At 38.3% G+C, this 26,755-nt stretch overlaps 1 protein-coding gene across 1 annotated transcript in view; it reads left to right on the plus strand.

Moving 5' to 3' along the window:
• Positions 1-21,723, plus strand: part of VPS50 (VPS50 subunit of EARP/GARPII complex) — a 121,151-nt gene extending 99,428 nt beyond the window's left edge. The window contains exons 22-28 of the mRNA XM_065939598.1: positions 2,656-2,736; positions 8,829-8,977; positions 10,233-10,329; positions 11,750-11,908; positions 15,212-15,333; positions 17,098-17,287; positions 21,007-21,723. Of these exons, the coding sequence (XP_065795670.1) occupies positions 2,656-2,736; positions 8,829-8,977; positions 10,233-10,329; positions 11,750-11,908; positions 15,212-15,333; positions 17,098-17,287; positions 21,007-21,126 (918 nt within the window). The 3' untranslated portion in view covers positions 21,127-21,723. The remainder of the gene's footprint in view (positions 1-2,655; positions 2,737-8,828; positions 8,978-10,232; positions 10,330-11,749; positions 11,909-15,211; positions 15,334-17,097; positions 17,288-21,006) is intronic.
• Positions 21,724-26,755: the final 5,032 nt, after the last annotated feature.

Genomic DNA, 26,755 nt, shown 5'->3' on the forward strand with positions numbered 1-26,755 from the left:
TTTTAAATATTGGCTAACAACCATAGCAGGCACTGTACCTTCAGAAGATAATGGCAAATATTTTTTAAAATAATATGAAAATCTTTTAACTGAACCATCTGCCTGCGATAGAATTAGTATTTCCTGTACCTCCTTTATGTGCTTACAAAGATCTTGTTGAGTTTTATCTTTTTCTACTCCTAAGGAGAACAGCACAGTATTCAGCAGGTAACTGATTCATTAGATTGATTGATGTTAGTGTGACATATGTGGGAATTCTTAGATTTTTGACAGACTTTTTTTTTTTTTTTTAATAAAAGCATAGCATTGGATTTTATGAACATATCCTAATACTAATTTTTCACATACAATATTTTGTACCTTTTCAAAAACTTGTGAGTTTTAATGGATGACTATATTCGTCATACAAAATGCTCATATTCTCACTGTGATCACAAGTATATCAAAGACATGATCTTTTAATATAGGATCTGAATTTGCTGTGTTCTTTACTCTGCAAAATTAGAATACTAACATAATCAGAGACTTAAGTTGTAGAATTCATGTCACTATAAAATAGGTACTAATTCATTATACAATGCTCAATAAATATTAAAAAAGAAAGGCATTCTGGAGTTTTAGCTAATTGTTAGCATCTTTTAGTCTTTTAAATGAGCTTTACTCTATCTTTTTTTTAGACTGTGCCTCTAGAGCAGTGCTGTCCAAGAGAAGTTTTGCAATAATGGAAATGTTCTATATTTGTACTGCCCAATATGGTAACCACAAGCCACAGTGTCTTTTGAGCACTTAAACGTGACTGGTGTGATTGGGAACTGGATTTTTCATTGTACTTGATTTTAGCTGGTTTATATTTAAATTAGCCACATGTGACTTGTGACTATCATATTGGTTAAAACAGTTCTGTTCAGGTTTGAACATTTGTCAGGATAGACCATACTTCTGGGCCATGAAACATGTTCCAATGAGTTTAAAAAATATAGAAATTATATAGGATATATTTTCTGATGTCAATATAATTAAATTAGAAAGAAATAACAATAAAATGTGAAAACTGAAATATTTCAAAATTAACACACATCTAAATAAAGATTGGGTTAGATAAGAAACCATTAGAGAAATCAGAAAATGTTTCAAAGTGAATGACAATGAAAACACAGCGTACCAAAATTTGTGGAGTGGAGTTAAATCAGCACCTAAAGAGAAGCACCTGGTATTCAGCTTTTCCTCTTCTTTTCCAGTCTGTTTGCCTTGTATTTTTTAGTCTGTAGGCCTCATGTAGCATATATATCTGTATGCTGGAGAAAAATTACAAAAACTTGACCTCCAGCACAACATAAAATAAAAGTGGTGGGAGTTGACATCCTTGTCCTGCTCCCTCCTCCTTCATCTCTCCAGGATGGAAAGTGTTGAGCCTTTCACCATTGAGTATGATGCTAGCTATTTTATAGAGTCCTATGATCATGTTGACAAAATTCTCTTCTGTTACTGGTTTTCTGAATTGTTATTATGAAAGGATAAATTCAGTCATGAAAGAATAAATTCATGTTATCATGAAAGGATAAAGTTTCTGAATCTGTTTAAGCAATCATAACTTTCTTTCCTAAAGAAATATATTAATATGATGAATTGTGTTGGTTAATTTCAAAGTAGTATTTTGGGCTATTAAACCAGTCTTGTATTCCCAAGACAAACACCACTTGGTCATGAAGGAATTTGGTAATATTTTCTTGTTGTTGTTGTTTGTCAACTAGGTTTTGTCTAGCTCTTTGCAATTTCATGGACCGTAGCATGCCAGGCTTCCCTGTCCTTTACTGTCTTCTGGAATTTGCTCACACTCATGTCCATTGAGTTGCTGATGCCATCCATCCGTCTCATCCTCTGTCATCCCCTTCTCTTTCCTCAATATTTTCTTAAGAATTAAAAAAAAAAATTGTGTCCATAAAGTTTATGAGTCTGTAGTTAGGTTTTCTGTGCTATCTTTGACTTAGAAATCAGTGTAATATTGGTGTCATAAAACAATTGGGAAGCATTCTTTTTAATATTTTCTGAGAGTCTATGTAGGGTTAGTACTTTTTGAAAGTTTTTATTAAATTTAACAATAACTGCTAAATATTCTATTTCTTCTAAGGTCAATTTTTATGAGTTTGTCAAGGAATTTGTCCATCTTATCTGGTTTGGTAAATTTATTGGCATAAAATTATTCATAAAATTCTCTTATCCTTTTAATGTTGAAGAATCTGTAGTGTTACTATACTCTCATTCTTGATACTGAGAGTATGTATCATCTCTGTTTTGTTTTTCTGTGTCAGTGTGGCCTTTCCCATCCTTGGGTTCTTTAAGTATATGAAAATCTTTAGGCTTTGCAGTTGAAAGTAGTAATCTGTGGGAATGAAATTCTGGTGAATTCTCTTCTGAAAAATTCATTAGATTGATTGATGTTAGTGTGACATATGTGTCAGTAGCTCTCTTGTTCCCTTGAGGGTGAAGATTTGACTTTTTTCCTTGATATTTGGTAATAATTTGGTGTTTGGAAACCCTCTGAATGCTAAGAATTTGAATAAAAACTCATCAGATAACTTTTCACTACTTTGAAGTTAAAACATTTGCAGGGTTCTCTCCAAAGTGATTTAACATGCTTTCCGTTGTCTTTTTCAGTTGGAATCAACAGGACTAGGTCTTAGCAGTAGTAGACTAAGAACAACTCTAAACAGGATACAAGAAAGCCTCATTGATCTGGTAAGTAATCAGTTGGAATCCATTCTTTGGGGTTATTTGATAGAAATTGGCCATCTAATCAACTACATGTAAATGTATTTCTATACATACATTAATCTCCTGTGTTCCTAGTCCACTAATTGCCTGTAGGAAGTGAGATGGAGGTTTCTTATAGCCGGATGGAGAGAGACAGCTAGTATACCCAAAAGAATATGATACTGGTTCTGCGTGCAGTGCAAGTTCAAAGAGAAGAAAGGTTTATCTTCACAATTAATGTCTGAGAATGACTAGAGGAGGATGCTAGACTTTGAAGAGCAGGCATGGGATTAGTGAGGAAAAGGAGAAAGAATGGTATTCAAATTAAGGTTCTGAGGCTGAGCAAGGGCTTGGAGGTGGGAGCAAGCCCAGCCCAAACTGACAGGTTTTTGTGATGGGGCTTTTGTTTATGCCAGAGAGTTGTGCTGCAAAGATTGTTTAAGGACCGCTTTGTAAATGTCTTTAACTTTTGAGATGTTTGAGTTTAATTGGCTGTATAGTAAGGAGTCTTGATTCTTAACTATCATGTGATGAAATGCATGTTTTAAAATGCTGTGTTAGCAAAACTGGGACTGATCCACTATAGTATTTAAGCAAACATAAGCATTTAATACAAGAAAAAAATTTTTCTTATGCTTGGTCACTGTAGCCAGAGACGTGTGTTCTTCAGTGCTTTTCTCTGCATCCATGAATTTTCCTTTATTCCTTCAATTACCCAAATAAGCGATCACTTTTGCATAAGCTCTATATTACGAGCATACTTCTTATTGAAGTTTTTGTAATCATTCATTCTTTTAAACAGTACTTATTTGGAATAATTACTATGTGTCATGCATTACTGTAATAGTGGAAAAGTCATCAGTACACAGAGGTAATTCTCATCTTCTTGAAACTTGCATTTTACTGGGGCAGCGAGACAGATAAATATGTAAGAGTGGCAGGTCCTGGTAAGTGCCAAGTAGAAAATGAAGCAGGGTGATGGGACAGTGCTCTTCAGACAGAGATATGAATAAATTGAGAGAACCATGTGTAGATATTTCATGTGAGCACTGTTTATGCAGAGGAAATAACCTGTATCTGTCTCATCTAGTCCCCTTTAAATTTGGAGATCTTTTTGCCCAGCACTTATTTTTAAAATATACATTCATATTCATAGCACTTACTTTAGTACACAGCATCTCTTCAATATATGTCTATAAAGTAAATGAATAAACTTGAATCCTTGAGTCTGGTGTCACCTGGATTAACCTGACTTGTTTTCTTGGCTTGTTGCCCACTTAATCCTGATCTTCATTTGTAGAGTCAAAGCTTCTTTGACACAGTCATCATTTCTTTTTTCTCTTTTTTTTTTTTGGTTTTGTGTAAAATCCATCATTGACTTGCAGCCCTATTGGCATTTATCTGTTTCGATTTTGCTTCTCCTCGTTTGAGTATGACCTTGACCTGAAGATCTTGTTTTCCAGATCTTAGCCCACAGCTGAATTTTTTCTTGTCTCTGGCTGAATGCCTGATGATAGATGGGCCAAAATATACCACGAGAGTCATTCACACTGGTGTTTCTCTGGTAGCTCTACTAGCTACTAGCTTATGATTGTCAAGCCACAGTTCCAGATCTGACCCCTGAGGTGTGGATTTAATACAGTGTGTAATGAAAGAGCATGATCTGGTAAATAGTGACCAAACTAGCAGTTCCTTAAGACAAGCTGTCACCCATCTACTATTAACAATGTGTCTGTAGCATCTGTCAGACCAGCTCTTGATGCATTGGAGACCTTTTGTCCTGGTGTGTGGTTTAGTTGCTAAGTCATGTCCGACTCTTACGATCCCATGGAGTGTAGCCTGTCAGGCTCCTCTGTCCATGGGATTCTCCAGGCAAGAATACTGGAGTGGGTTGCCATTTCCTACTCCAGGGGATCTTCCCAACTCAGGAATCGAACTTGGGTCTCCTGCATTGCAGGCAGATGATTTACCAGCTGAGCTATGAGGGAAGCCCCTAAATTGGTGTAATAGTCAATTTTATAAATGCATTTTTTTTAAACTGGAGACAAACCCCTCCCTGATAAATAGATTTTTCTTTTGGTACCTTGTCTTTTAAAGATATTTGCTTGTTTACTTTTGGCTGCACACTGGGTCTTTATTGCTGTGCATGGGCTTCTCTAGTTGCGGCCCAGCGGGGCTGCTCTTCGCTGTGGTGTGCGGGCTTCTCGCTGCGATGCCTTCTCCTGTCGCAGAGCACAGGCTCTAGGCTCACGGGCTTCCATAGTTGGGGCACGTGGGCTCAGTACTTGTGGAATGTGGAATCTTCCCAGGCCAGGGGTCAAACTCGTGTCCCCCTGCATTGGCAGTTGGACTCTCAACCACTGGGAAAGTTCCTAAAGATATCTTTTTTTAAGACCTTATTCTTCCATCCCTTAAATCAAAGACTGCACCTTGGACCGGAAGCCTGTGCAGGCTGTCATTCCCCTTCAGTCTGTAAGGAGCACTGACCTTTGACAGAATCTCTCCGGAGTCCTGACTCCTCTGATGGATAAGACTCTACAGCAGTACACCAGAAGTTTTTCTGAAAATTCCCATTAGTTTCCAGTGGTTTGCATGTTAAATTGTTACTCATACTGATGAGCATTGTTTTATTATTTTAAAAAATATATTTGGTGTTTACTAGACCTTGATCTCAGGTTTCCATAAGCTGGTATATAAATCATCTTCATTAATTTGCATCTACACTGGCAGAGAACATTAATTGGTTTCTTGCTATTCAATATATTTCTTGTCTGTTAAAGCAAATTATAGCCTAATCAATCTGAAACCACAGGATGGAAGTAGTATTTTTTCTTCATATTTCTCCTGTGTGTTCCGTAAAACTTTAATAAGCACTTTTGGGGTAATTTTCTCCATATATATTTTTTAAGTTTTAAATTTTGCTTGTCTTTAAGCTGTAAAAGGCAGAATCAAATCATTGTGTTCTTTAAAACACCACCTGAAACTGTTTATCATGTAAATTCACTGTAAACTAAGAAAATTTGTTTGACACATGAAATAAAAGTCTAAGAAAAATGGTCTAATAGTGAACAAGTAGGAAAGAGGGCTGGCATAGGCGGTGGTGGTACCAGAACTGTGAATTTTTAGTTATCTACCTGGTGATGCTAATTGTTTGCTTTTAGACCTTTGGCCAACTTTGAATCTTTGATAAGAAAAACTGTATTCTAAATTGATCCAGAGAAGTCCATAAATATGAATTTTCTTTGTGTTAGTACAGTAGTGGCAGAAAAAGCTATAAATGTAACTTGCACTGTGAGAATAAAGATGACGGTTTCGTTTCTTAAAGTCTTCAGAGGGCCGTATATCCTTTCCTTACTCTCCTGGTGTGAGCTGAAACATGGGGCCTGTTGAGAAGCTTTTCCATCTAAGGGCGCAGTAAGCACATGCCATTTGCTTATGTCATGTTGACATCTCGGTGACTTTCTTGCTCTTCTTGAGCATGTTTCCCCAAGTGGGTCTGTTCTGAAGGTAGACCCATCAAGACTTGTTGATGGATTACAAGAGGACTTTGACACTGAGAAGCGTCAATGATGGCAGCTGATTTCTGGAGCCTGTGCCATCAGTGGGGTGGATAAGGCTAAAGGGGCCGCATGTTTTAAGAGGACATCAGGGGTTCAGTTTCAGATATGTTAAATCAGCTGAAGATGAGAGACCAGTCAGGGCTTAAATTTTGAGCTGCTGGCATGTGGATGGCATTTAACTCTGTTAGACTGGATGAAATTGTGTAGGGAGTAGAATGTCAGTAAGAGAAGTGTCAGGAATTAAGGCGGGAGCACTGCTGGGTTCAGAGGTCGGGAGGAATATTCAGAGATGGATATTCAGAGTTGACTGTTGGACTTGGCCCACGGAGGCCAGTGGGTACTTGGCTAACTCTTTTTTTGGAGTGAAGCAGACAAACACCTGATGGGAATGAATGGGCTTGAAAGAGAATAGTAGAGTAAGAGAAGATTCTTACTATCCTCTCCATCGGTGAAACTGAGGAGGGTCTGCTCATGCCAAGAGGCATGCCAGGAACTTAAGGTACAAAGAGGGTGGAATTGGTCCCTCCCTCGGGAACTGACAACGCTGTAAGGGGGAGCAGCCACGGATACACTGTGCTGTATGCCACATACAGGTCCACAGATAGATAATGACAACACACGCAAATTTCTTGGGAGAGTGAGAAATGTACAGGAAAGAGGTGAATATGAGCTCACACTTAAAAAGTGAAATAAGAGTAGGAAGACAAGGAGTAAAGAGCTCTAAGACAGGAGCGTCAGTACTACCGGTGTAACAAGCAGTCCGGTGTGACCAGATCTCAGGGTGCAGAGATCATCTGGAAACAAGACCGGCAAGGTGGTAAAGCAGTGATGTCGTGGCAGCAAGTTTAGGCTTTTTCTCCACAAGGAAGGGATTGTCAGTTGCGATTTTTAAGTTATGGACAGGTGTGATCACATGTCCATTTTAGAAAAATGAGCTAAGTATTATTGAAAAATAAACCAGTGTGGATAGATGTGGGGTAGACACAGGAGAAGCTAGAGAGACTATTAGGGGAGTTTTAGAATGGGTCTGGTCAGGAATGCTGTGGGGCCCTGGTCCTGATGACGTAATGACATGAGGCAGAAACAGACAAGAGAGTTGTCTGTTTAGGCATGATGGAGGTGAGAAGGAAGGGGGGTCAAGAGTAATTCTAAGGTTTTTTACTTGGACAGTCCAGTAGGTGGTGATTAAATAGCCACCAGAATTAAATTATTAAATATAATAGCCCAGGCAACCAATTGGTACAAAACAGTTTGAAATTTTGTGATTGTTTGTTTTTTTGACAGTAGTGGGGTAATTTTTTTACTTTTTAGTAGAAAGAAATAAATAATGGAGCCATGACAGTGATTAACTTGCATAGTTCCCTTATCTTGATCGTCCTGAGAGAAAACACAGTTGTTCACAAAATGATGGCTTTTAAATGCTAATTGAGTAATTAGAGATTGAAGAGAGACAGTACCTTTAGTAGAAGACAGGCTATTAAAAAAAACTAAAGAACCATTTTCTAACTTGAAAGGTTTTATAATGTATTATCTCCATTTTCCTAAATTTATAAACCTATTATGCTCCCAGAGTTCTATGCATTTGATGTCTCTTTTTTTCTATAAGGCAAATGTTAAGAGATTTGTGATTATAAAATAGATTTGAAAAGTAATCTAGATTTACATTTTGTACACTTCTAGCTTTGTTTATATTCAATTTTTGTGCTATAATTTTCTTCAGGGATCTTTTAAGGCTCAGCCCACTCGTCTCTTTGGACATCTCTTTCTTTTATTTCCATCTGTCATCTTTCTGCAGATCAGTAATCTATCCGTGAAAGTGAAAGTGAAGTCGCTCAGTCATGTCCGACTCTTTGCGACCCCATAGAATGTAGCCTACCAGGCTCCTCCATCTATGGGATTTTCCGGGCAAGAGTACTGGAGTGGGTTGCCATTTCCTTCTCCAGGAGATCTTCCCAACCCAGGGACTGAACCCAGGTCTCCCGCATTGTAGGCAGATTCTTTACCATCTGAGTCACCAGGGAAATCCCAATCTATCCGTAGACATATACAATACAGTTGATTCTATTTCAGTTTAGAACTACATTTTAGTCCTACCTTCTTGGGAATACACCAAGGTTACCTTGGTTAAAACTTCGATGTGAAAGGGTTGATCACACCACAGTTTTTTGGATTTTAACAGCTTAATCCTGGTGGGGCAGACTCTTTTTCAACATTTACAAGTTCTTGAAAGACTTCTCACTATTGTCTCTATGAAATATATGTCACTTCGTAAGGATTTCTTGTTTGACCACATTTAGAAAAATATTATATGGAGTTGGGTCATTTTCCTTTAGTATAAAAAGGAAAGTTCTAGTAATTAGGAACTATTAAAGGAGGGAAAAAGAACTGAAGTTAAGTGTAATTAACATATGCCTGAGAGCATTTTAATTATAGTTCCAGTTTTGTAACACTGTGTCATTTATTGCTCCGAGATTTGCTATTTCAGGCTGTGTGTGTGTATGTGTGTTGTGTTTTCAGGACGTTTCAGCTGACCCCACTGCCACGCTCACAGCAGCAGAAGAGAGAAAGGAGAAGGTACCAAGTCCTCACCTCAGTCACCTAGTGGTTCTGACATCTGGGGACACATTGTATGGGTTGGCAGAAAGAGTGGTCGCCACAGAATCCTTGTAAGTTATTAAAAATCAGTTGCTTTGCCATTAAATATTTAAGAAAGGTGATAAAAGTAAGCAATGTAGTCTGTATTACTTAAATTACTCAGTAGTTCTGAGAAATATGTCCTAAGATAGAGTCCCAGTCGATTTTTAAAATTGCATGGTTGAGTTTTAGATGTATAAATGGAAGAAGGGAAATTTTTTAAGGTTTGTTCTTTGGCAGCATGATCCTTGCTTTAAGTGAGACTTCAGAAAAACATGTTACAGCATGCTGGTACTGTTTAGTCACTCAGTTGTGTCCGGACTCTTTGTGACCACATGGGCTGTAGCCCACCAGGCTCCTCTATCCAGGGGATTCTGCAGGCAAGAATACTGGAGTGGATTGCCATTTCCTTCTCCAGGGGATCTTCCTGACCCAGCATTCGAACCTGTGTCTCATGCTTTGGCAGGCGGATTCTTTACTCTGAGCCCCCAGGGAAGCCCATGTTATAGTATAGTTCTTTATTTTTTCCCACTGAATTATGATTCTAGAGAAACTGTAGTTACACTGTCAATTTGGTATTAAATGTAGTCGATCCTTGACCTTTGTAAATCACCAAGTTCTTTAATAAAATTAAACCGTATAACTTCTTCCATAACATGTGGGCATGACTGAGCAATTGAGCATACAGTCAGATAGAATACTTTGAGTTTTTGTGTATATAACAAAAGGTAGGGGAAAATAGAATGACTGCCAGCAGTCTTCTGGCTGAGTGACTCCCATTCATGCACACCAGCCTCCTGCCCTGAAGTTCATGTGTATGCCTCAGCCAAGTTCTAGTTTATTTCATGTTATGAATGTTTGGGTTATTTTTGAAAAGCACCAGGCATCAAATCTGTGAATTCACGGGTCTGCTGTGTGTAATTTACATGGGACCTTTGAAAGAAATCCTTTCAAAAAATACCGTTGTATTCTTTTTTCTATCTTTTGCATTGTCACTGCTCATATCTTACATGCAAAGCAGCATAACTGTATACCTTGTAGTAACCAGCTTAGCTCCCTTGAAGTCACGCTTCTTTCACATCAACTCACCTTCAGTGGTAACTCAGCATTAATTTTTGTGTGAATTGTAAATGAGTGTGTCAAGTGGCCATGCATGGTCGTTCTTTAAAATGGAAAATAACTTTGTTAAACTTTTGGTCAGAGATCTTAAAGATTAGTTACACAAAAATATTGACAGGCTCTAAATCCTGTGTTTCGTTTACATGGTGGGTTATTCATTCCCTTTAGGGTATTCTTGGCTGAACAGTTCGAGTTCCTTCAGCCTCATCTGGATGCTGTGATGCCTGCAGTCAAAAAACCCTTTCTTCAGCAGTTTTATTCTCAGGTCAGGCATGTCTGGTATATCCTTTCGACTGTGAGCAAGATAAGACTGTCACATGTTGTTTATTTTTTATTTTTTGCTAATGATCAGTGTCTCAACTTCAGGAGAGCTGAATTAGAGTATTTGTTTACTCATTCATGTATTCCTGTATTAACTAGACGCTTATTGAACTCCTCATATAACTTTTAGTCTCGTGAGAGCAAGTTAAAACTGTATCACACACTAACATATGGAAAGTAGATAGCCAGTGGGAATTTGCTGAACGACTCAGGGAACTTAGACCAGGGCTCTATGACCCCCTGGATGGATGGGGTGGGAGGTGGGAGGGAGGCTCAGCAGGGAGGGGGCATGTGTATACCTGTGGCTGATGTTTGCAGATGTTTGGCAGAAACCAACACAATATTGTAATTATCCTTCAATTATAAATAAAGAAAAAAACCCTATTACAATAAACCATAGTTCTGGGAAAGAAACAGGGCAGGGTATTTAACCTTGACTAGAGATGGGGCGGGTATAATTGGCAGAGAAATGCTGTCTTGAGGAAGTGATGTTTTAACTGGACCGAACAGAAAGAGATTGAGTCAGGAGTATATATATATATTTTAATCTGTGCTTTTGATATACTTTCATTGTAGGTTTATATAATTTAATTTTTATTTTTAAAAGTTTTACAATTTGTTTTATATTGGAGGATAATTGCTTCATAATGTTGCATTGGTTTCTGCCACACAACAAGACAAATCGCCCTTAAGGGGTATATTTCGACTGAGGCGGTAGCCTATATGAAGACCCAGAGGTGGGAGAGAGGCATGGTGGAGCTGAGGAAGATCCAGATTCTTAGACGAGGGAAAAGGGGCGGTGATAAGAAAGACGGCTGGAGTGAGTAAGCTGAAGTTATGTGACATCCAGCGCTCCCAGCTGGGAGCTGGACATTGCTCCAAGGGTGCTGAGAAGCTGCTGGAGGATTTCAGAGAGGTGATGAGTAGCACAGTGAGGTGTGTGTTTTGGAAAGAGAGCTTTGGGGGTGGTGTGGAGAACGGACTTTAGATGGCAAACCTAAAGACAGGAGACCAGCTTGAAGACTTTTGGACTATTTCAGGTAAGAGATGATCAGATCTTGAGTTGCAGTGTGGGAATGGGAATGGAAATGGAGAAAAGCAAAAGAATTTGAGAAATATTTGCTCATCTCCATGAAAATTTGTAGTTTTGCTGTTGTATTGTCAGTGGACTAAAGCATATTGAATGTCTCAAAATTATGTTTTGAGTAAGATCTTTGCCCACAAGTTAAAGTATTTTCATAATTTTTATCTCCACATGTATAGTGTATTTTCAGATATGATGTGTACTAGAAATGGGGGCAAAATAGTTTTTATAAATTTGATACTTTTAGAAAAAGTTTGTTTTTCTGTGAAATTTATTTCAGACAGTCTCAACGGCCAGTGAACTACGCAAACCAATTTACTGGATTGTAGCTGGTAAAGCCATTGATTATGAACAGATGCTGCTCCTAATGGCTAATGTGAAATGGGATGTAAAAGAAATTATGTCACAGCACAACATATATGTAGATACACTGTTAAAGGCAAGTGTTCTGGGAAACACCTTTGTTAAAGATGTTTATAGTATGGAACTGTTCCTGTAATTGCAGTCACTCTAAAGTCGTGAGATTATGGTTTTTACTATATTCGAGCATTCTAGTGATATTAAAGCTCCTGAGTTGGGTTTGGATTTCCTTCCAAATTTTGTGTTCTTTTAGACCCAAGAATACTTTGCAGATTTTGTCTTTGCTCACAAGTTTCCCATTTTGAGTTAGAGTTTGTTTAATGTGTCTTGGCTGCCTTTCATATTACATAATCTCAATAGCCATGGCTCTAGTGACAAGAAGACATTTCTATAGGTGTACTTGTATTCATTGGCAAGAGATCATACTCCTGGCTATTCTAGTTGGTTTTTCCCAGAAATCACATTAACTTTTGCTATGTGTTATGCAAACATCATTGTGTTTAATGAGTTACATTTATAAGTTTTCTGTAAAGAAGTATAGTTGTTGTTTTTTTTCATTTATGTATCAAGAGATATTTATAAATCATCTGACATGTGTCGAACACTGATCTAGCTGCTCGCAATATAGTTAGTTGTGAATTAAGGAGCTTAATGTGCCATCAGGGTATTTATATGCTAGAGCAGGGACAACAGTAAAGAGATACGTAATATATAATTATCAGGTGGTGAATAGTCTTGTGAAAAAATAACCAGCAGAAGAGGCATAGAGATGGCAGAGTGTTGAGGGGGAGGAACACCAAATATTTCCTTGTGGTCAAAGAAGGACTCACAGTGATAAAGAGAGGCCTGAAGGAAGGGAGGCAATGAACCATGAGCATGTCTGAGGTGAGGAAAGCGCAACTGAGAAAAGGAAAACAGCTTTCAGAAAAGTGTTACTCTTCGTATTTGTCAGCGAAAAGAAAGTTGGCCCTTCCTGGCTCCGTATTTATCTCATTTACAAACATTCTTACCTGCTTCGTCCAAGGCAGTAAATAATAGCCTGAAATACTTGAGAACCAGTCAACAAACCCAGAGATCAAAGCAGAGATAGCAGCCGAATTCATCTGGGGTGCCAACTCCCAGCGTGTCTAGGATTGTTCTGGAGGGCTGGGTTGAGGACTTGGAGACTGTCCTCAGAGTCAGGGAACGAGATCAGTTAAACGTGTCCAGGTGTTAGCATAAGATCTGCACGTGCTCGGTAATTGCCAACCTGGAGGACTTTGATTTCTCGAGCACCCAAGAGACTTCAGCTGGGAATTTTAATTTGGAATATAAAAGATACATGTAATTTATAATCACACTTTTGTGTGTGTGTGTGTGTTGGTGTGTTTATGTGTGTGTAAGCTGCTGCTACTGCTAAGTCGCTTCAGTTGTGTCAGACCCTGTGTGACCCCGTAGATGGCAGCCCACCAGGCTCCCCCGTCCCTGGGATTCTCCAAGCAAGAACACTGGAGTGGGTTGCCATTTCCTTCTCCAATATAATCACACTTTTTTGAACGGTTCTATTTTTGAAAAGTTGATTCTGTTTTTTAAAACCTGCTAATGATAGTACTTGGGCTTCCTTAAGGTGGCTCAGTGGTAAAGAATCCACCTGTCAATGCAGGAGACTTGGGTTCCCTGAGTCGGGAAGATCCCCCGGAGGATGAAAATGGCAACCCACTCCAGTATTCTTACCTGGAGAATCCTATAGACAGAGGAGCCTGGTGGGCTACCGTCCATGGGGTTGCAAGGAGTTGGATATGACTTAGCACTAAGCAACAGTTACAGTACTTATGGAGACGCAAGAAGAGAGACTTCTGCCCTCAGCAGAAATATATGTGTATATAGAACAGAGACTGTTTGCTTCAATTGGTCTTAATTTCAAGAAATATTATAAGAAAGAGCCAGTGTTACTGAGATTATTAACCTGAACTCAAGTTTCAGCAGTTTAAGACTTTCTCTCATAAGGGAACTTTTATGATGAATTTTGTTCTTTTTGTTACTTTCCCAAGTCCAAACCTTTAGGTAAAAGCAGTCTGCATTTGTTGCCCCAAATGGATCATAAGTAAAATGAAATAATTTTATTATTCATTTAACAATAAACATTCTTGAAGATTGGATTTAGCAATGAGTAGAATGGTGTTTTATATAATAAGCATATAAATTTAAAATATTAATAAAAAGTATTGTGACTTTTAAAATCTAAAGCCACTTTTACTGTAGTGAAGCATAAATCTGGTAGCAGATGCTACTGGTTCTGCTAGATTCATGAAATGAAAAAAGGGGAAGAGCAGTTACTTATTTACTTTGATTTTCAAAAGTAAGCTTAATGGATTGAAGATCCACTTCTTTCTCATAAATAATTAAAAGCTGTTAACTGTCAAAGAATTAATCATCAAAAAAAATGTGATCTAGGAAGTAGCTAAGGATAACACAACCATCATGTAGTAGTAGCTTCACTGGTGATGATCAGATTAGATTTTTTTTCTAACCTGTGTGTTATTTGAACACATTGTCAGTCTTGACTTGTTACATATTACATAGGTTCCTTATTGAGGAAACTAAAGAAAAAAATACTGTTTTAGGGCTGTTAAATTTTTTTGAACTGTATTGTCGAGGAAGAATCAACAGCATTTTACTTTTGTTAATGAACATATTTAGATGATAATAGTCCAAAGAAATCAGAAATATAAATTTATTGAAGGGTGAGCCATCTGCCGTTTTCATGTTGTTGGAATTGTCTAAATTATATATGTTTTTATTTTTAGGAGAGTAGTATTATAAAAGGTACTGATGAGTAATAAAAATGTTCAGTTTTTCTAGAAGTAATGAGATAATGTGGAGCTTTTTTGGTGCTGAAAATTTATAGCTATTATATGACTTGACTCTTTCAGTATGTAATCATTTATTGATACTTACTTTAAAAGAATGTTTAGGAAAGAGAATAATTTATCAGACTGCTCTCTAAGGAGTACAGCTACAAATTACAAATAGTTTACTCTGCGTTGAAAGCTTATTAAAACGTTTTTTTTTTTAAATCTGGGTCTCTTGAAGATATTTTTAAAGACATACTAGTTATTAAGCCTCAATTCATACCGACAGTCATAGAAAATTTGAGATGTAGAAACATTTGAATATTGTTTAATCAGTTAATGGCACTTACTTCTTTTGAGAGGAAATGTAGTGTACTCTATATTACAACATGATTAGTCAATTTCAAATACTTCACAGTAAGTCCAAATTATCTTGGGCATTATCTCTTTTTGTTTTACTTGATTTCATTCTGAGTCTTTTAGGGGTTTTTTTGCCTCTAAGATGGGAAAGCATTATAATTGTATTCACATATGGCTATGATTTTTCTTAGGAATTTGAGCAGTTTAACATGCGGTTAAATGAAGTTTCTAAGAGAGTTCGAATACCCTTGCCTGTGTCTAATATACTTTGGGAACATTGTATACGCCTGGCTAATAGAACTATTGTGGAAGGGTAAGTTTTCCATGAAAGCATATCTGATTCTTCAGTCATAATATATGAATAACATTATGTGTTATCACCAACAGATGCAGAGAATAGATAAGAGATAGTGATAAATGTCAGACAGTCTCGTTATAATAATTTAGAGACCTTAAATCCCACTGTGTCCCTTTTTTTCTTTCTGATGACTTAGAATCAACTAGTTGAGGAGTTAGGAATGTACCAGTTAATGGTTATCTGAAAGTTAAACTATTATTACCAAATATAATTATCCTGATGATTATTATACATCCTGTTCATTGATTACTATTTGTCATTTATTGAACCAAGCCCTTCAAGCCCTTCACAGGATTCTATCACCAAATCCTAACATAAACTCTTTTTGGTAGTACTGTTCTCTGTTTTGTCAACAGAAAGATAGCCTTGCCTAAGAAAATCAAGGCTACAGAGGTTAAGTAACTTGTCCAAGTTCACCCAGTCTTTGAAATGCAGAGACGGCTTAATATCTCCTAATTTTCTCATGGCAAAATCAGTCCTCAAAACCACTATATCACTGCTCAGAGTATCATTATTATTTCCTTGTAAACCATATAAATCTTTCATATGTTGAGTTTACAGATCAAAAGTAATTTTCCCACTTACTCAGAGGTCATGCTTACTCTGTCCATAACATCGGGAACACAAATAAGAATTAGTAATACATTTGAAATATACCTGGAAAGCAAGCTTCTATTTCAAAGACCACTCACAGTGATCTAGAATGGCACATCAGTTGAATTTTCACACTGTCATTCATCTGATTTCTCTTCAGGTCTTATTTGTTATAGAAAAGAATGTGTCAGAAAGTGGAAGGTGATGGTGACAAGCTGACAACAGCCTTGGCATTTTGTATTGAAGTCAGCAATGCTATAAATCCCAAGATGTTTCTATATCAGCAGTCATGACTGGATTTTACTGTTAAAAAATTTGTTTAATAGTAGAATAGTGACAAACAAATATTATATATTTCAATATAAACACTTTATTAAAAAATAAAAAAAGCTTTGTCACTTTAAATAATATAAACTAGTCTTCTTGCAGATTTTCTTAGGGAAAGTACCTCATCTCCTCAGATTGAATTCTCCACATTTTGTGTGATGGAAGGAATGAGACACTGACTTAATGAATAATAAAATTGTACTGTTAGGGTTAACAAATGTATTCTTATTACTAGTCCACCTTAGAACATGCAGTTTTTTAGTAGTGTGGGGCCTCAGAAATAAGTCTATAAAGATGTTTTATTATGAGAAATATATATATACTTTCTATGCTTCTGTTTCTTAGGTTTGCTGAGTGTTTATGGGAGAGTTATTTCATTTGTTTTCTTTGCATTGAGTATTTATATTGAACAGTTCTATGAAGCTAACTTGAGAATATTCATAGCTTAATTTTATAAATAATTCTTGGCAGCCAGATTAATTACATGTCAGTTTAACTTTCTTATAGATGAGTATGTTAATTGATTTTGCAGAACTCTGGCCTGTAGAACAGCAAAGAACCTTAGAAGTTGCTTGATCTCTTTGCTTTGCAAATGAGAAAACTGAGGCCCAGAGAAGTAAAATGATTGCTGAGTGACAGGGCCCAAACACAACACAGTCCTTCTGACTCAGCACTTATGTCCTCTTTTTCTTATGGCATCTCAGCAAATGTGGATTAGAGAAAAGTTTAATAAGTGCCTAAGAGTTTCTTTTCCTAACCATCCCATCACCTGTGTTTTTTTATTATTGTGTATCTTAGATACGCCAATGTCAAGAAGTGTAGTAATGAGGGTCGTGCCTTGATGCAATTGGATTTTCAACAGTTTTTAATGAAACTTGAAAAGCTAACTGATATTAGACCCATTCCAGATAAAGAATTTGTGGAAACCTATATTAAAGCGTACTACCTAACTGAGAATGACATGGAACGCTGGATCAAAGAGCACAGGGTGAGAGCTGAGAAGCAGTTAATTAAATTTTTATTCTTTGTCTTTTGTGTTGTTCTTGTGTGGTGTGTTAGATGATTCAAAATCATATGGATGAAACAGAAGCTTTTTTTTGGTAGCATGGACTACTTTGGCCAGTTCTTTACCGTATTCACATTGTGTCTCTGCAACACCCTTTGCCTCATCAGATCCTTTCGAGACTTTGTGAACTGTAACAGTAATTATCTGGAAAAACAAAGTCTGAACTTTAGCTGTATTTGTCCTGCAGCTGTGTTGTAGGAAAAGAGCTGAAGTTGGTAAACTTCAGGACAAATACAGGAACATATGAAATGATTCTCAAGTCTATATATAAATTTTAGAAAGCTGAAGTGGATTGCCATTTCCTTCTCCAGAGGATCTTCTGACCGAGGGATTGAACCACGTCTTCTGCATCTCCTGCATTGGCAGGCAGGTTCTTTACCACTACTACCACCCAGGATGGCATCACCAACTCAATGGACATGAATTTGAGCAAACTCCAGGAGTTGGTGATGGACAAGGAAGCCTGGCGTGCTGCAGCCCATGGGCTCTCAAAGAGTCAGGCATGACTGAGCAGCTGAACTGAACTGAATTGATGTATAACTTAAAGCCTCTAGCCATCAACAATGATGTTCTGAACGCACTGACGTGTAGTAGTGTTGATTGGATTTGTTGTTTAGTTGCTAAGTCATGTCCGACTCTGTGACCCCATGGACTGTAGCCCACCAGGTGCCTCCATCTGTGGGATTTCCCCAGGCAAGAATACTGGAGTGGGTTGCCATTTCCTTCTCCAGGGGATCTTCCTGACCCAGGGATTGAACCCACGTCTCTTGCATTGACAAGCAGATTCTTTACCATTGAGCCACCAGTGAAACCTAATGATTGAATATACTAATATTTATTATTTAAATAGCTCAATTTAACTTCATCCTACGTTAGATTTTACCTGAAGTATAGATAAAATTGTTTTTCTTTTGTGTGAGTATATAGATATGTAGAGAAAAATACTACATGTACTAAGTGTTATTTAAGATTCTGAATTTTTGACACAGTTCAAGTCAACATGTATCACCAGAGAGTGCTCAATACAAGGAACTTTTTGATATGATTGTTATATCATTTGTCTAGTTAGGCAGTATGTGAAGATGGGTTTAATGAAAATATGGGAAGTGTTGAAATCTTCACTGAATCTTATTCCATCAATAACTCTAGCATTCACATGCTATGAACATCATAGGTGAAAGTTATGTAAGTTTTTATTTCATCTGACTGAATAAGGAAGTAAGGAATTATTTGTATTTATCAGGCACATCCTTTCTAGTTTCAGCACTTTAGAAAAAGGAAGTGAGGTTTAGTTTGGACCATTAACCTGAATTTTGTGTTGATGTGCCCACCATAGGGCAGTTTCAGATCTTTGACAGCAAAATAGAAACGTACATCTTTTCAGTGATTTTGATCAGTACACCAGAACTGAGAGATGTCAGCACTTTTTGTCTCATTGACCTCTGTCATTTGAGGAACAAGATGCTAGATCAGATGCAGATGAACTGCTGAATGTGGCTAGAATCCATTTCATAACTTAAGCTGTTAACGCTTTGGAGTTGGTATTGAGGAAGGGATTTGGGACAAGTATCTGAGGAGAAAAAGCCCAACTCATAGAGATCCATTATTTGATGTAAGAAAGATGCCCATTTTAAGATTTCTTCTTTGATACAGTGGGTTAACGTTTTTTATTGTTGTTGTTCAATCTCTGAGTCGTGTTCAACTCTTTGTGACCCCATGAACTGTAGCACGCTAGGTTTCCCCGTCCTTCACTATTTCCCAGAGTTTGCTCAAAGTCATGTCCATTGAGTCAGTAATGCCTTCCAACCATCTCATCCTCTGTCGTCCCCTTCTCCTCCTACTTTAAATCTTTCCCAACATCAGAGTCTTTTCCAGTGAGTCAGTTCCTCACATCAGGTGGCCAAAGTATTGGAGCTTTAACTTCAGAATCAGTCCTTCCAATGGGTATTCAGGACTGATTTCCTTTAGGATTGACTGCTTTGATCTTCTTGCAGTCCAAGGGACTCTCAAGAGTCCTCTCCAGCACCACAGTTCGAAAGCATCAATTTTTTAGCGCTCAGCCTTCATTATGGTCCAACTCTCATATCTGTACGTGACTACTGGCAAAACCATAGCTTTGACCATACGGACTTTTGTCAGCAAAGTGATGTCTTTGCTTTTTAATATGCTGTCTAAGTTTGTCATAGCTTAGTGTTTTGGAAGAGCTTTACTCACTGATAATTGTAATACAGTGAAATTCTCCTTTCAGCAAGATTGCCCTGTTTTCTAGAGCTCTTTCCACAATGCCTGGTGTGGTGCCTAGGTGGCACTTCCTAAATGTTGAGTCATCACTTGAGAGAATTCACCAGGTGTTGACAGGTGCTCTCAGAGATCAGACACACAAACTGAGCAGTTTGCTGAATTATTAAAATGAACTCTTTCGTGTATTTTGAAGATGTACTATCTTTAATGTTGTCTCCAGTGAAGACATGTTCTTTTCTCATTAGATGATAGAACACAGTTCTTTCCCTTGCTGAACTCTTGGTCCTAATTCTCCAGAACCAAATCAAGATGCAGAACTTTCTGATGAGTCCTGTTTATCATGCTCATCCTGACAACTTATCTGAAATCCAGGAACTAAATCAATTTGTCCAGCAAAAAAATACTTAGATAGTTGGCCGTCAGAAAACATGAATTTGAACTGTAAAGGTCCACTTATATACAGTTTTCTTCAATAGTGAATAGCTACATTATCCTCAGTTGGTTAAATTCTTTAATATGGAGGAACATTGGATGAGGAGGGCCAGCTATAAATTGTGTGCAAGTTTTCCACTGTGTGGAAAGCACCCCTAATCCCTGAGTTGTTCACGGGTTAGCTATGGCTTCAATTTTACTTTCTAGCTACCATTAAGATACAAGGGTTTAAGAACCAATAATTTTCTGATCTTTGTTATTACCTTATTCATTTGTTATGTCTCAGAAGAGTTGTTCTGTGTTTGGAGATTTTTTTTCTCTTTTATCTCAAATGTGCAAAATGTGCACTGCTAGAAGCTACTTACTTAGTAGCATTTTATTATATGTATATAAATTCTTGAAATGTCAGTGTATTTTGATAACTTGATGAAAAAAAGACCATCACAGAAAGAGGCATAATGTGTGATCTTAAAAATAATAAACATTGGCATGTTATGTGCCATATGAAGGGCTTCCCTGGCTCAGCAGTAAAGAATCTGCCTGACAGTGCAGGAGATGCAGGTTCATTCCATGGTTTGGGAAGATCCCCTGGAGAAGGAAATGGCAACCCACTCCAGTATTCTTGCCTGGAGAATTCCATGGACAGAGGAGCCTGGGGGGCTACAGTCCATGGAGTCGCAGTCAGACACAACTAGTGACTGAGCATGATTACATGCACGTGCCATATTAAAAAGTTTCTGGTGGTTCCTGTTTCAAATTCATGCTGTAGATACTCTTATTCCCTTATTACAACTCTGTAATTAGTTTGTTTTCCATGTCTTAGTTATAATTTCCACTGCTTTCCACTGATTTGTAGTGCTCAGTAACTACCCACTGAGTCCTGATTATCTATCTGCCTGTTCTTTTTCTGCATTGATCACGCACATGTGTATCAGTGTACTAAATTTGAATCTTCTTTTTTTGAGCAGGAGTATTCAACGAAGCAGCTGACCAACCTGGTAAATGTTTGCCTGGGATCCCATATCAATAAGAAAGCAAGACAAAAACTTCTCTCAGCTATAGATGATATAGACAGACCCAAAAGATAATGAACAGAGTTCTTTTTCCTCAGTGGCATTGATGGTCTCTCAGCGCACGTGACATGAAAGCCAATTTTTCATGCACTGCTGACAGCTGTCCTAAGAAAACTTTGTGCATGCTCTTTGCAGCTGGAAAGTGGAAAACACTGAAGTTTATGTGGTCTTTGCAAATGATTTTTATATGCTGTGATCTCAACTCTTCAACTTTTGGTCTCCTTTGTTGTATTCCTTTCTTGAAATGATATTGCCCCATCATAACGATTGTTACATGACTACTGTTACCCATTTTACTGAAGAATGTACTCTGAGTATATGATGAGAAGGAACAGTGACAGTACACTCACGGGCGGTTTTGGAGAATGAATTTATGTTGGCATTTTTCTACCCTCAAATTTACTTCTTAATAAGTGTAATACGAGAGGGTTAATGTGTAATGTCTCTTAATTATGAACACTGCATGACAGTTGAAAAGTACATGTAAGCTAAATAGTTGAAAAATCAGTATGCTCTCTGTGTTTTTAAATGTCAATATTTCTGTTAAGAGTTAATGACACAGTGATCATAAATGATGAAATTTAATAAATACTATACTCTAACATGATCAAATGAGACTGCGTTTTGGTGTTTTTTCACAGTGGACAGATTGCATGAAAGTATAATGGAATTCCTTTTTTTAAAAAAAACGTGTTCTAATTTTAATGGTCTTGTATCGTGAAATCAGTGTGAGAAGTAATTTCATTGGGTAAACCTCTTCAGCGCCTGAGTGGCAAGCAGAATGGTGATTGTGGGACTTCTTCCCTCCCTCCCCTTTTTTCTTTTTAAATAATGGATTTTTTTTTTTTCCTGTAAGCTTTGTTCTCTTTGAATTTAACTTTTGTCTTAGAACAGCAAAACCTGGCTTAGTTGATTCAGGGAAAGAATTGCCAGTTAGTCAGGCATAGGTATAGGATCATATGCTCGCCATTCTTAAGTATCTGCTTTGTATCACAGATACAATGTCAGTTAGCCGGTGATAAACTTTGGAACTAAGTTAGTTTTGAGTAACTGTGTACTGTTACTCTGAAATCTTTGAAGCTAAGGATCTTCTACTGTCACATATGACATAAAAATCAATTGCCTGTGCACTTCTGCCAGCTGTCTGCTAAGAAATTTTTTGCATCTTCTTTCTGACGGGGCAGTAGAAGAAGCTTTTGGTGTTGGTCCCGGATTACTTGACATGCCCTGTAACATTGCTAGCTCACAGAATCCTGAAGCATCTCCTGAGAAAAGGGCCTTGGGTCCTGTGAGTCTTTGAGAGCTGAAGTCAAGGGCGCAGCGTGGCACCTGATCAAGCACAGAGGTGACAATTGCCACTCAGCGTTCACTGGTCCCCGCAGATACCTGTAACTGGCAGGAGATGACACAAAACACTTTGAGAATATGTCTGCGTGAGGGGAGCGAATGTGGACCTGTGTCATGCATTTTTCGTTTTCCACCTCTCACTTCACTGTTCACTTGCTGTCGATTAAATATTGACCGTAAATCTTCCCTCTTGTGAAAAGGCATGAACGTGGCGCCATTCATACATTCCACAGTGATCTGCTTGTGGAACTAGACTGTGTGCTTGTAAGGTGGATCCTGCAGGTAACCGTTATCTATGTGCAGCCACTTGTGGAAAGCGAACAGGAGATAATCTTAGTCCTTGCATTTAAATGCATGTTCAGCTGGGCAGGGGAGGAGCTAACCAGTCTCATTTATTTCTCAGTTGTTAGGCCCTGCTTACTTCTTCATTTTCACATAGAGTTTATAGTTGGTTTTCTTTCATTTCCACTTTAGTTCACTCCAGATTGTATGATCAGCAGTTATCTGCCTGGTAGGGCGTTTTCCTGGGTGATAGCAATAGATACAGGAGACCTATTTATCTTGTTGGAGACAGCCATATCAGTTGGAGAGCCCTTTTAGCTCACCTGTACTTTGCTTTCCCCATCTTCAAAATAAAAGTGCTACATCTTTTTGATACTTATTAAGAAAAGTATTTTAGTTGCTTTTTCATTAAAAGGTAGCTTCATTAGTGTAAATGATTTTAAAATAATAACAAGATATTTGAATCTTTAAATTACTTTAAAAGAGAGTTACCAGACATTCCTCAAATATACTATTGTAATGATACTGAATTATAAACATAGAACATTTTATGAAACTAATTTTTTTCTTGATATTTTTAAAACTTTTTATTTTGTATTGGGGAATAGCTGGTTAACGATGTTGAGACAATTTCAGGGGAGCAGTGAAGGGACTCAGCCATACACATACATGTATCCATTCTCCTCCAAACTCCCCTCCCATCCAATCTTATGAAACTGATTTTAAGATAAATAGAATTGAAAAGCTTGAGGATGTAAATGGAATTATACATGTTCTAGAAACTTTATAAAACATTTAGTGTCTAAGTATTCCTTAACTGGCATTTTGTATGAATGTGTGCTGTAGAATTCAAGATTTTAAATTGATATGAGAGCCTGGTAAATTATCCCCTGAGAAAGAATGATGATTTCTACAAATGCATTGTCTCCCACTAAAAAATACCAGGGAGATACATAGAAATTCAAGTGAACTAGTTTGCTTCAGTTTATAAAACCTGTAGAGATCTTATAAGATCTCATTGACTAATAATAAGCTCACGTGCTCAACTTACAAATTAAATAGAATTTTCTTGAAGTCAGGACCATATGGTATTTTATCATATCTTTAAGCAGAATTTCCTTTGAAATTTCTCTGTTCAGCTGAGTGCTAAAGTGAAACTTTAAGCTTAGATTAAATAGCTTTTTCTTTACCCACTCACTGAAATAAAAAGTCTTGTAATTCAGTTCACTTTGAAAACATAGTTATCTTTTCGAATGAAAAAGTATGCCTGAAGGTGAAATATAAGTTGTGCTCAGAGCAAAAAGAAGTGGTCCAGGGGAAAAATATTTCTATTTTATATTTACTTTTTGGGATAATTTTAATGCGGACTTAGTGGTTAACAAAGTGATATTTAATGCTGGACTCAATGGTTAACCACAAGAAAATTATTAATACTCTGGTGTATTCTTTGTAAATGTTAAAACTGGTGCAGCTTTTTACAGATTTTTTATTATTATTATGGAAAATATTTGCTCGATAAGAGGCCGTCAAAAAATTTGATCTGTGCCACTCTCCCAAGGACAAAGCTGTGTCAGACTATACATGAGAATTGGTAACTCATCCAAAATGATGGCGGAAAGTAGTTCACTAGTTCTGATACCCTTCTTGATTGGCATATTCTTTTGTGAATGTTGCTAAGTGTTAACACCTGCATCATTTTTTTTTCAGTGTTACCTTACAGCTGGGCTCAGGACATTTTCCACATCACATCCACTGGGTTGAGGAATAGGCTTTCTTGGGGACCTTCACAAGCCTGAGACAAAGAAAAAGAGAAGGCTTTGTGCCTTATTCCCTTGCCGTTGTCATCAGAGAGGTGAGACAGCATTAGGGGAAGGTTTTTTAATGGCAAGTTGAGCAACTTAGCAGGCTTCCCTGGTGGTTCTGATGGCAAAGCATCTGCCTGCACTGCAGGGAGGCCCTGGTTCAATCCCTGGGTTGAGAAGATCCCCTGGAGGAGGGAATGGCTACCCACTCCAGCATTCTTTCCTGGAGAACTCCATGGACAGAGGAGTGTGGCAGGCTATAGTCCATGGGGTCACAAAGAGGCATGACTAACACTTTCAGTTTCAGAGCAACTCACCACCTAGTGACCTGGGGTCTGTGGAGGTTGTCGTTTCTTTGTCTGGGAGAAGAAGGCCATTTTCTTTGGGAAGATGAATTTCAGTACAATCCCTCCTCTATAGTCAGCTCATCACCCAGGCGACCTGAGTGAGCCCCAGGGTGAGTCCAGTGTCTGCCTGGTACTGGCAAGGCTCTGGTGGATTGGACAGATAACAGCTGCCCTCAGGGAGCGTTAAGTCTAGCGGATAAATAGATGCAAGCCAAACACACTTCATTCTGGGGAGTGCTCCGAAGGAAACTTCTGGAGTAGGCGTCAGGAAAGACTCCACCGAGGAAGAGATGTGCACCTGGAGACGGTGAGGAGGAGTTTGATGAGGAGACAGGGAGGAGTGTGCCTGAAGATGAGAAAGGCCAGGGCGGTCGGTGCACAGAAGGGAGGGAGAAAGGGGGAAAGGAAATGTGGCCGACTCGGGGGTCCTGAGCATCCAAGCAGGAGACGCAAATAAATAATAGCAGATGTTATTCAATAACGAGTCAGATGTGGGCAGGGCAGGCTAGGCTATATCTACAGGCATTCGAATTATAATTTTAATCTCTGCATTTAATGGAATGAGTCGTCTTCACTGGCCCCATCAGCTAAAGGCAGAAGAGAGTCTTTGTACAGAAGAAGAAAACTCAGAGCATCCATCTGTGTGTTTCCTTGTGCATCTTGATAGCAGAGAATCTTACTTTGCTCAAAATGACACAACGGATGGCGTGGTCGAATAGATGAGATGCGAGTACTTGGACTCCTCCAACAAGAGTTCCTCCCTAACCTGTCCTGAATGGCTGGGCAGTTTGTTTAGGCAGGACTGTCACGAATTCACTTCTTTACACTCCAGAGCTCCTCATCCTGGATCAGACATAATTGAAGCTTGTTTATTGACTTCTTGGTACTGAGAAAAGCATTAATTACTCAGTGATTGTTGAAGAGAAGTGCCCACTGGCACTGGAAGCTGAAATAATAACAGTTTAAAAAGAAGCTAATACTGAACTTCTATTCCTTAATTTTTTTTTCTTCACACCTGCAGGCTGCCTGAGACGAAGATTGACTTGTTTTAATAGACTGCCCTAGACCCGTGGTTCTCAAAATGTGGTTCCCGGTCAGCAGCCTCATTATCACCTGAGAACCTGCTTGTGTAGTGGGGACTTTTGGAATCAGAAACACAGGATGGGACATCATAGTCAGTGTTTTAACAAAACTCTTTTGTTCAGTTGCTCAGCTGTGTTCAACTCTGTGACCCCATGAACTATAGCCCGCCAGGCTCCTCTATCCATGGGATTCTCCAGGCAAGAGTAATGGAATGGGTTGCCATGCCCTTTTCCAGGGGATTTTCCTGACTCAGGGATCAAACCCGAGTCTCCTGCATTGGCAGTTGGCTTCGTTACCACTGAGCCAGCAAGGAAGTGAACCACTGCCTTCACACACACACACACACACACACACACACACACACACACGAAGTGACCCAGCTGCATTCACTCACACACACACACACACACACACGAAGACACACGAAGTGACCCAGCTGCCTTCACTCACACACACACACACACACACACACACACACGAAGACACACGAAGTGACCCAGCTGCCTTCACTCACACACACACACACACACACACACACACACACACACACACACACGAAGTGACCCAGAGAAGTTGTTCACTTGCAACTTTTTCCTCACAGAAAGGACAGCAGAATAGCTATTCCAAAACAGACTGCTGAGGGGGCTTTTTTTTTTTTTTTCATTTTTGGACAGTTTTTTTCTTTTTTCCCTTCCCCTTTAGGATAAGAATGGATACTTTCCTGTGAAACAAATGTTAGCTCATTGCCTTCCCCATATGAGCCTCTGTAACTAGTGTTTGAAC

This window comes from Muntiacus reevesi, chromosome 6 (genome assembly GCF_963930625.1).
Source record: "Muntiacus reevesi chromosome 6, mMunRee1.1, whole genome shotgun sequence".
NCBI classification, from domain to species: Eukaryota; Metazoa; Chordata; class Mammalia; order Artiodactyla; family Cervidae; genus Muntiacus; species Muntiacus reevesi.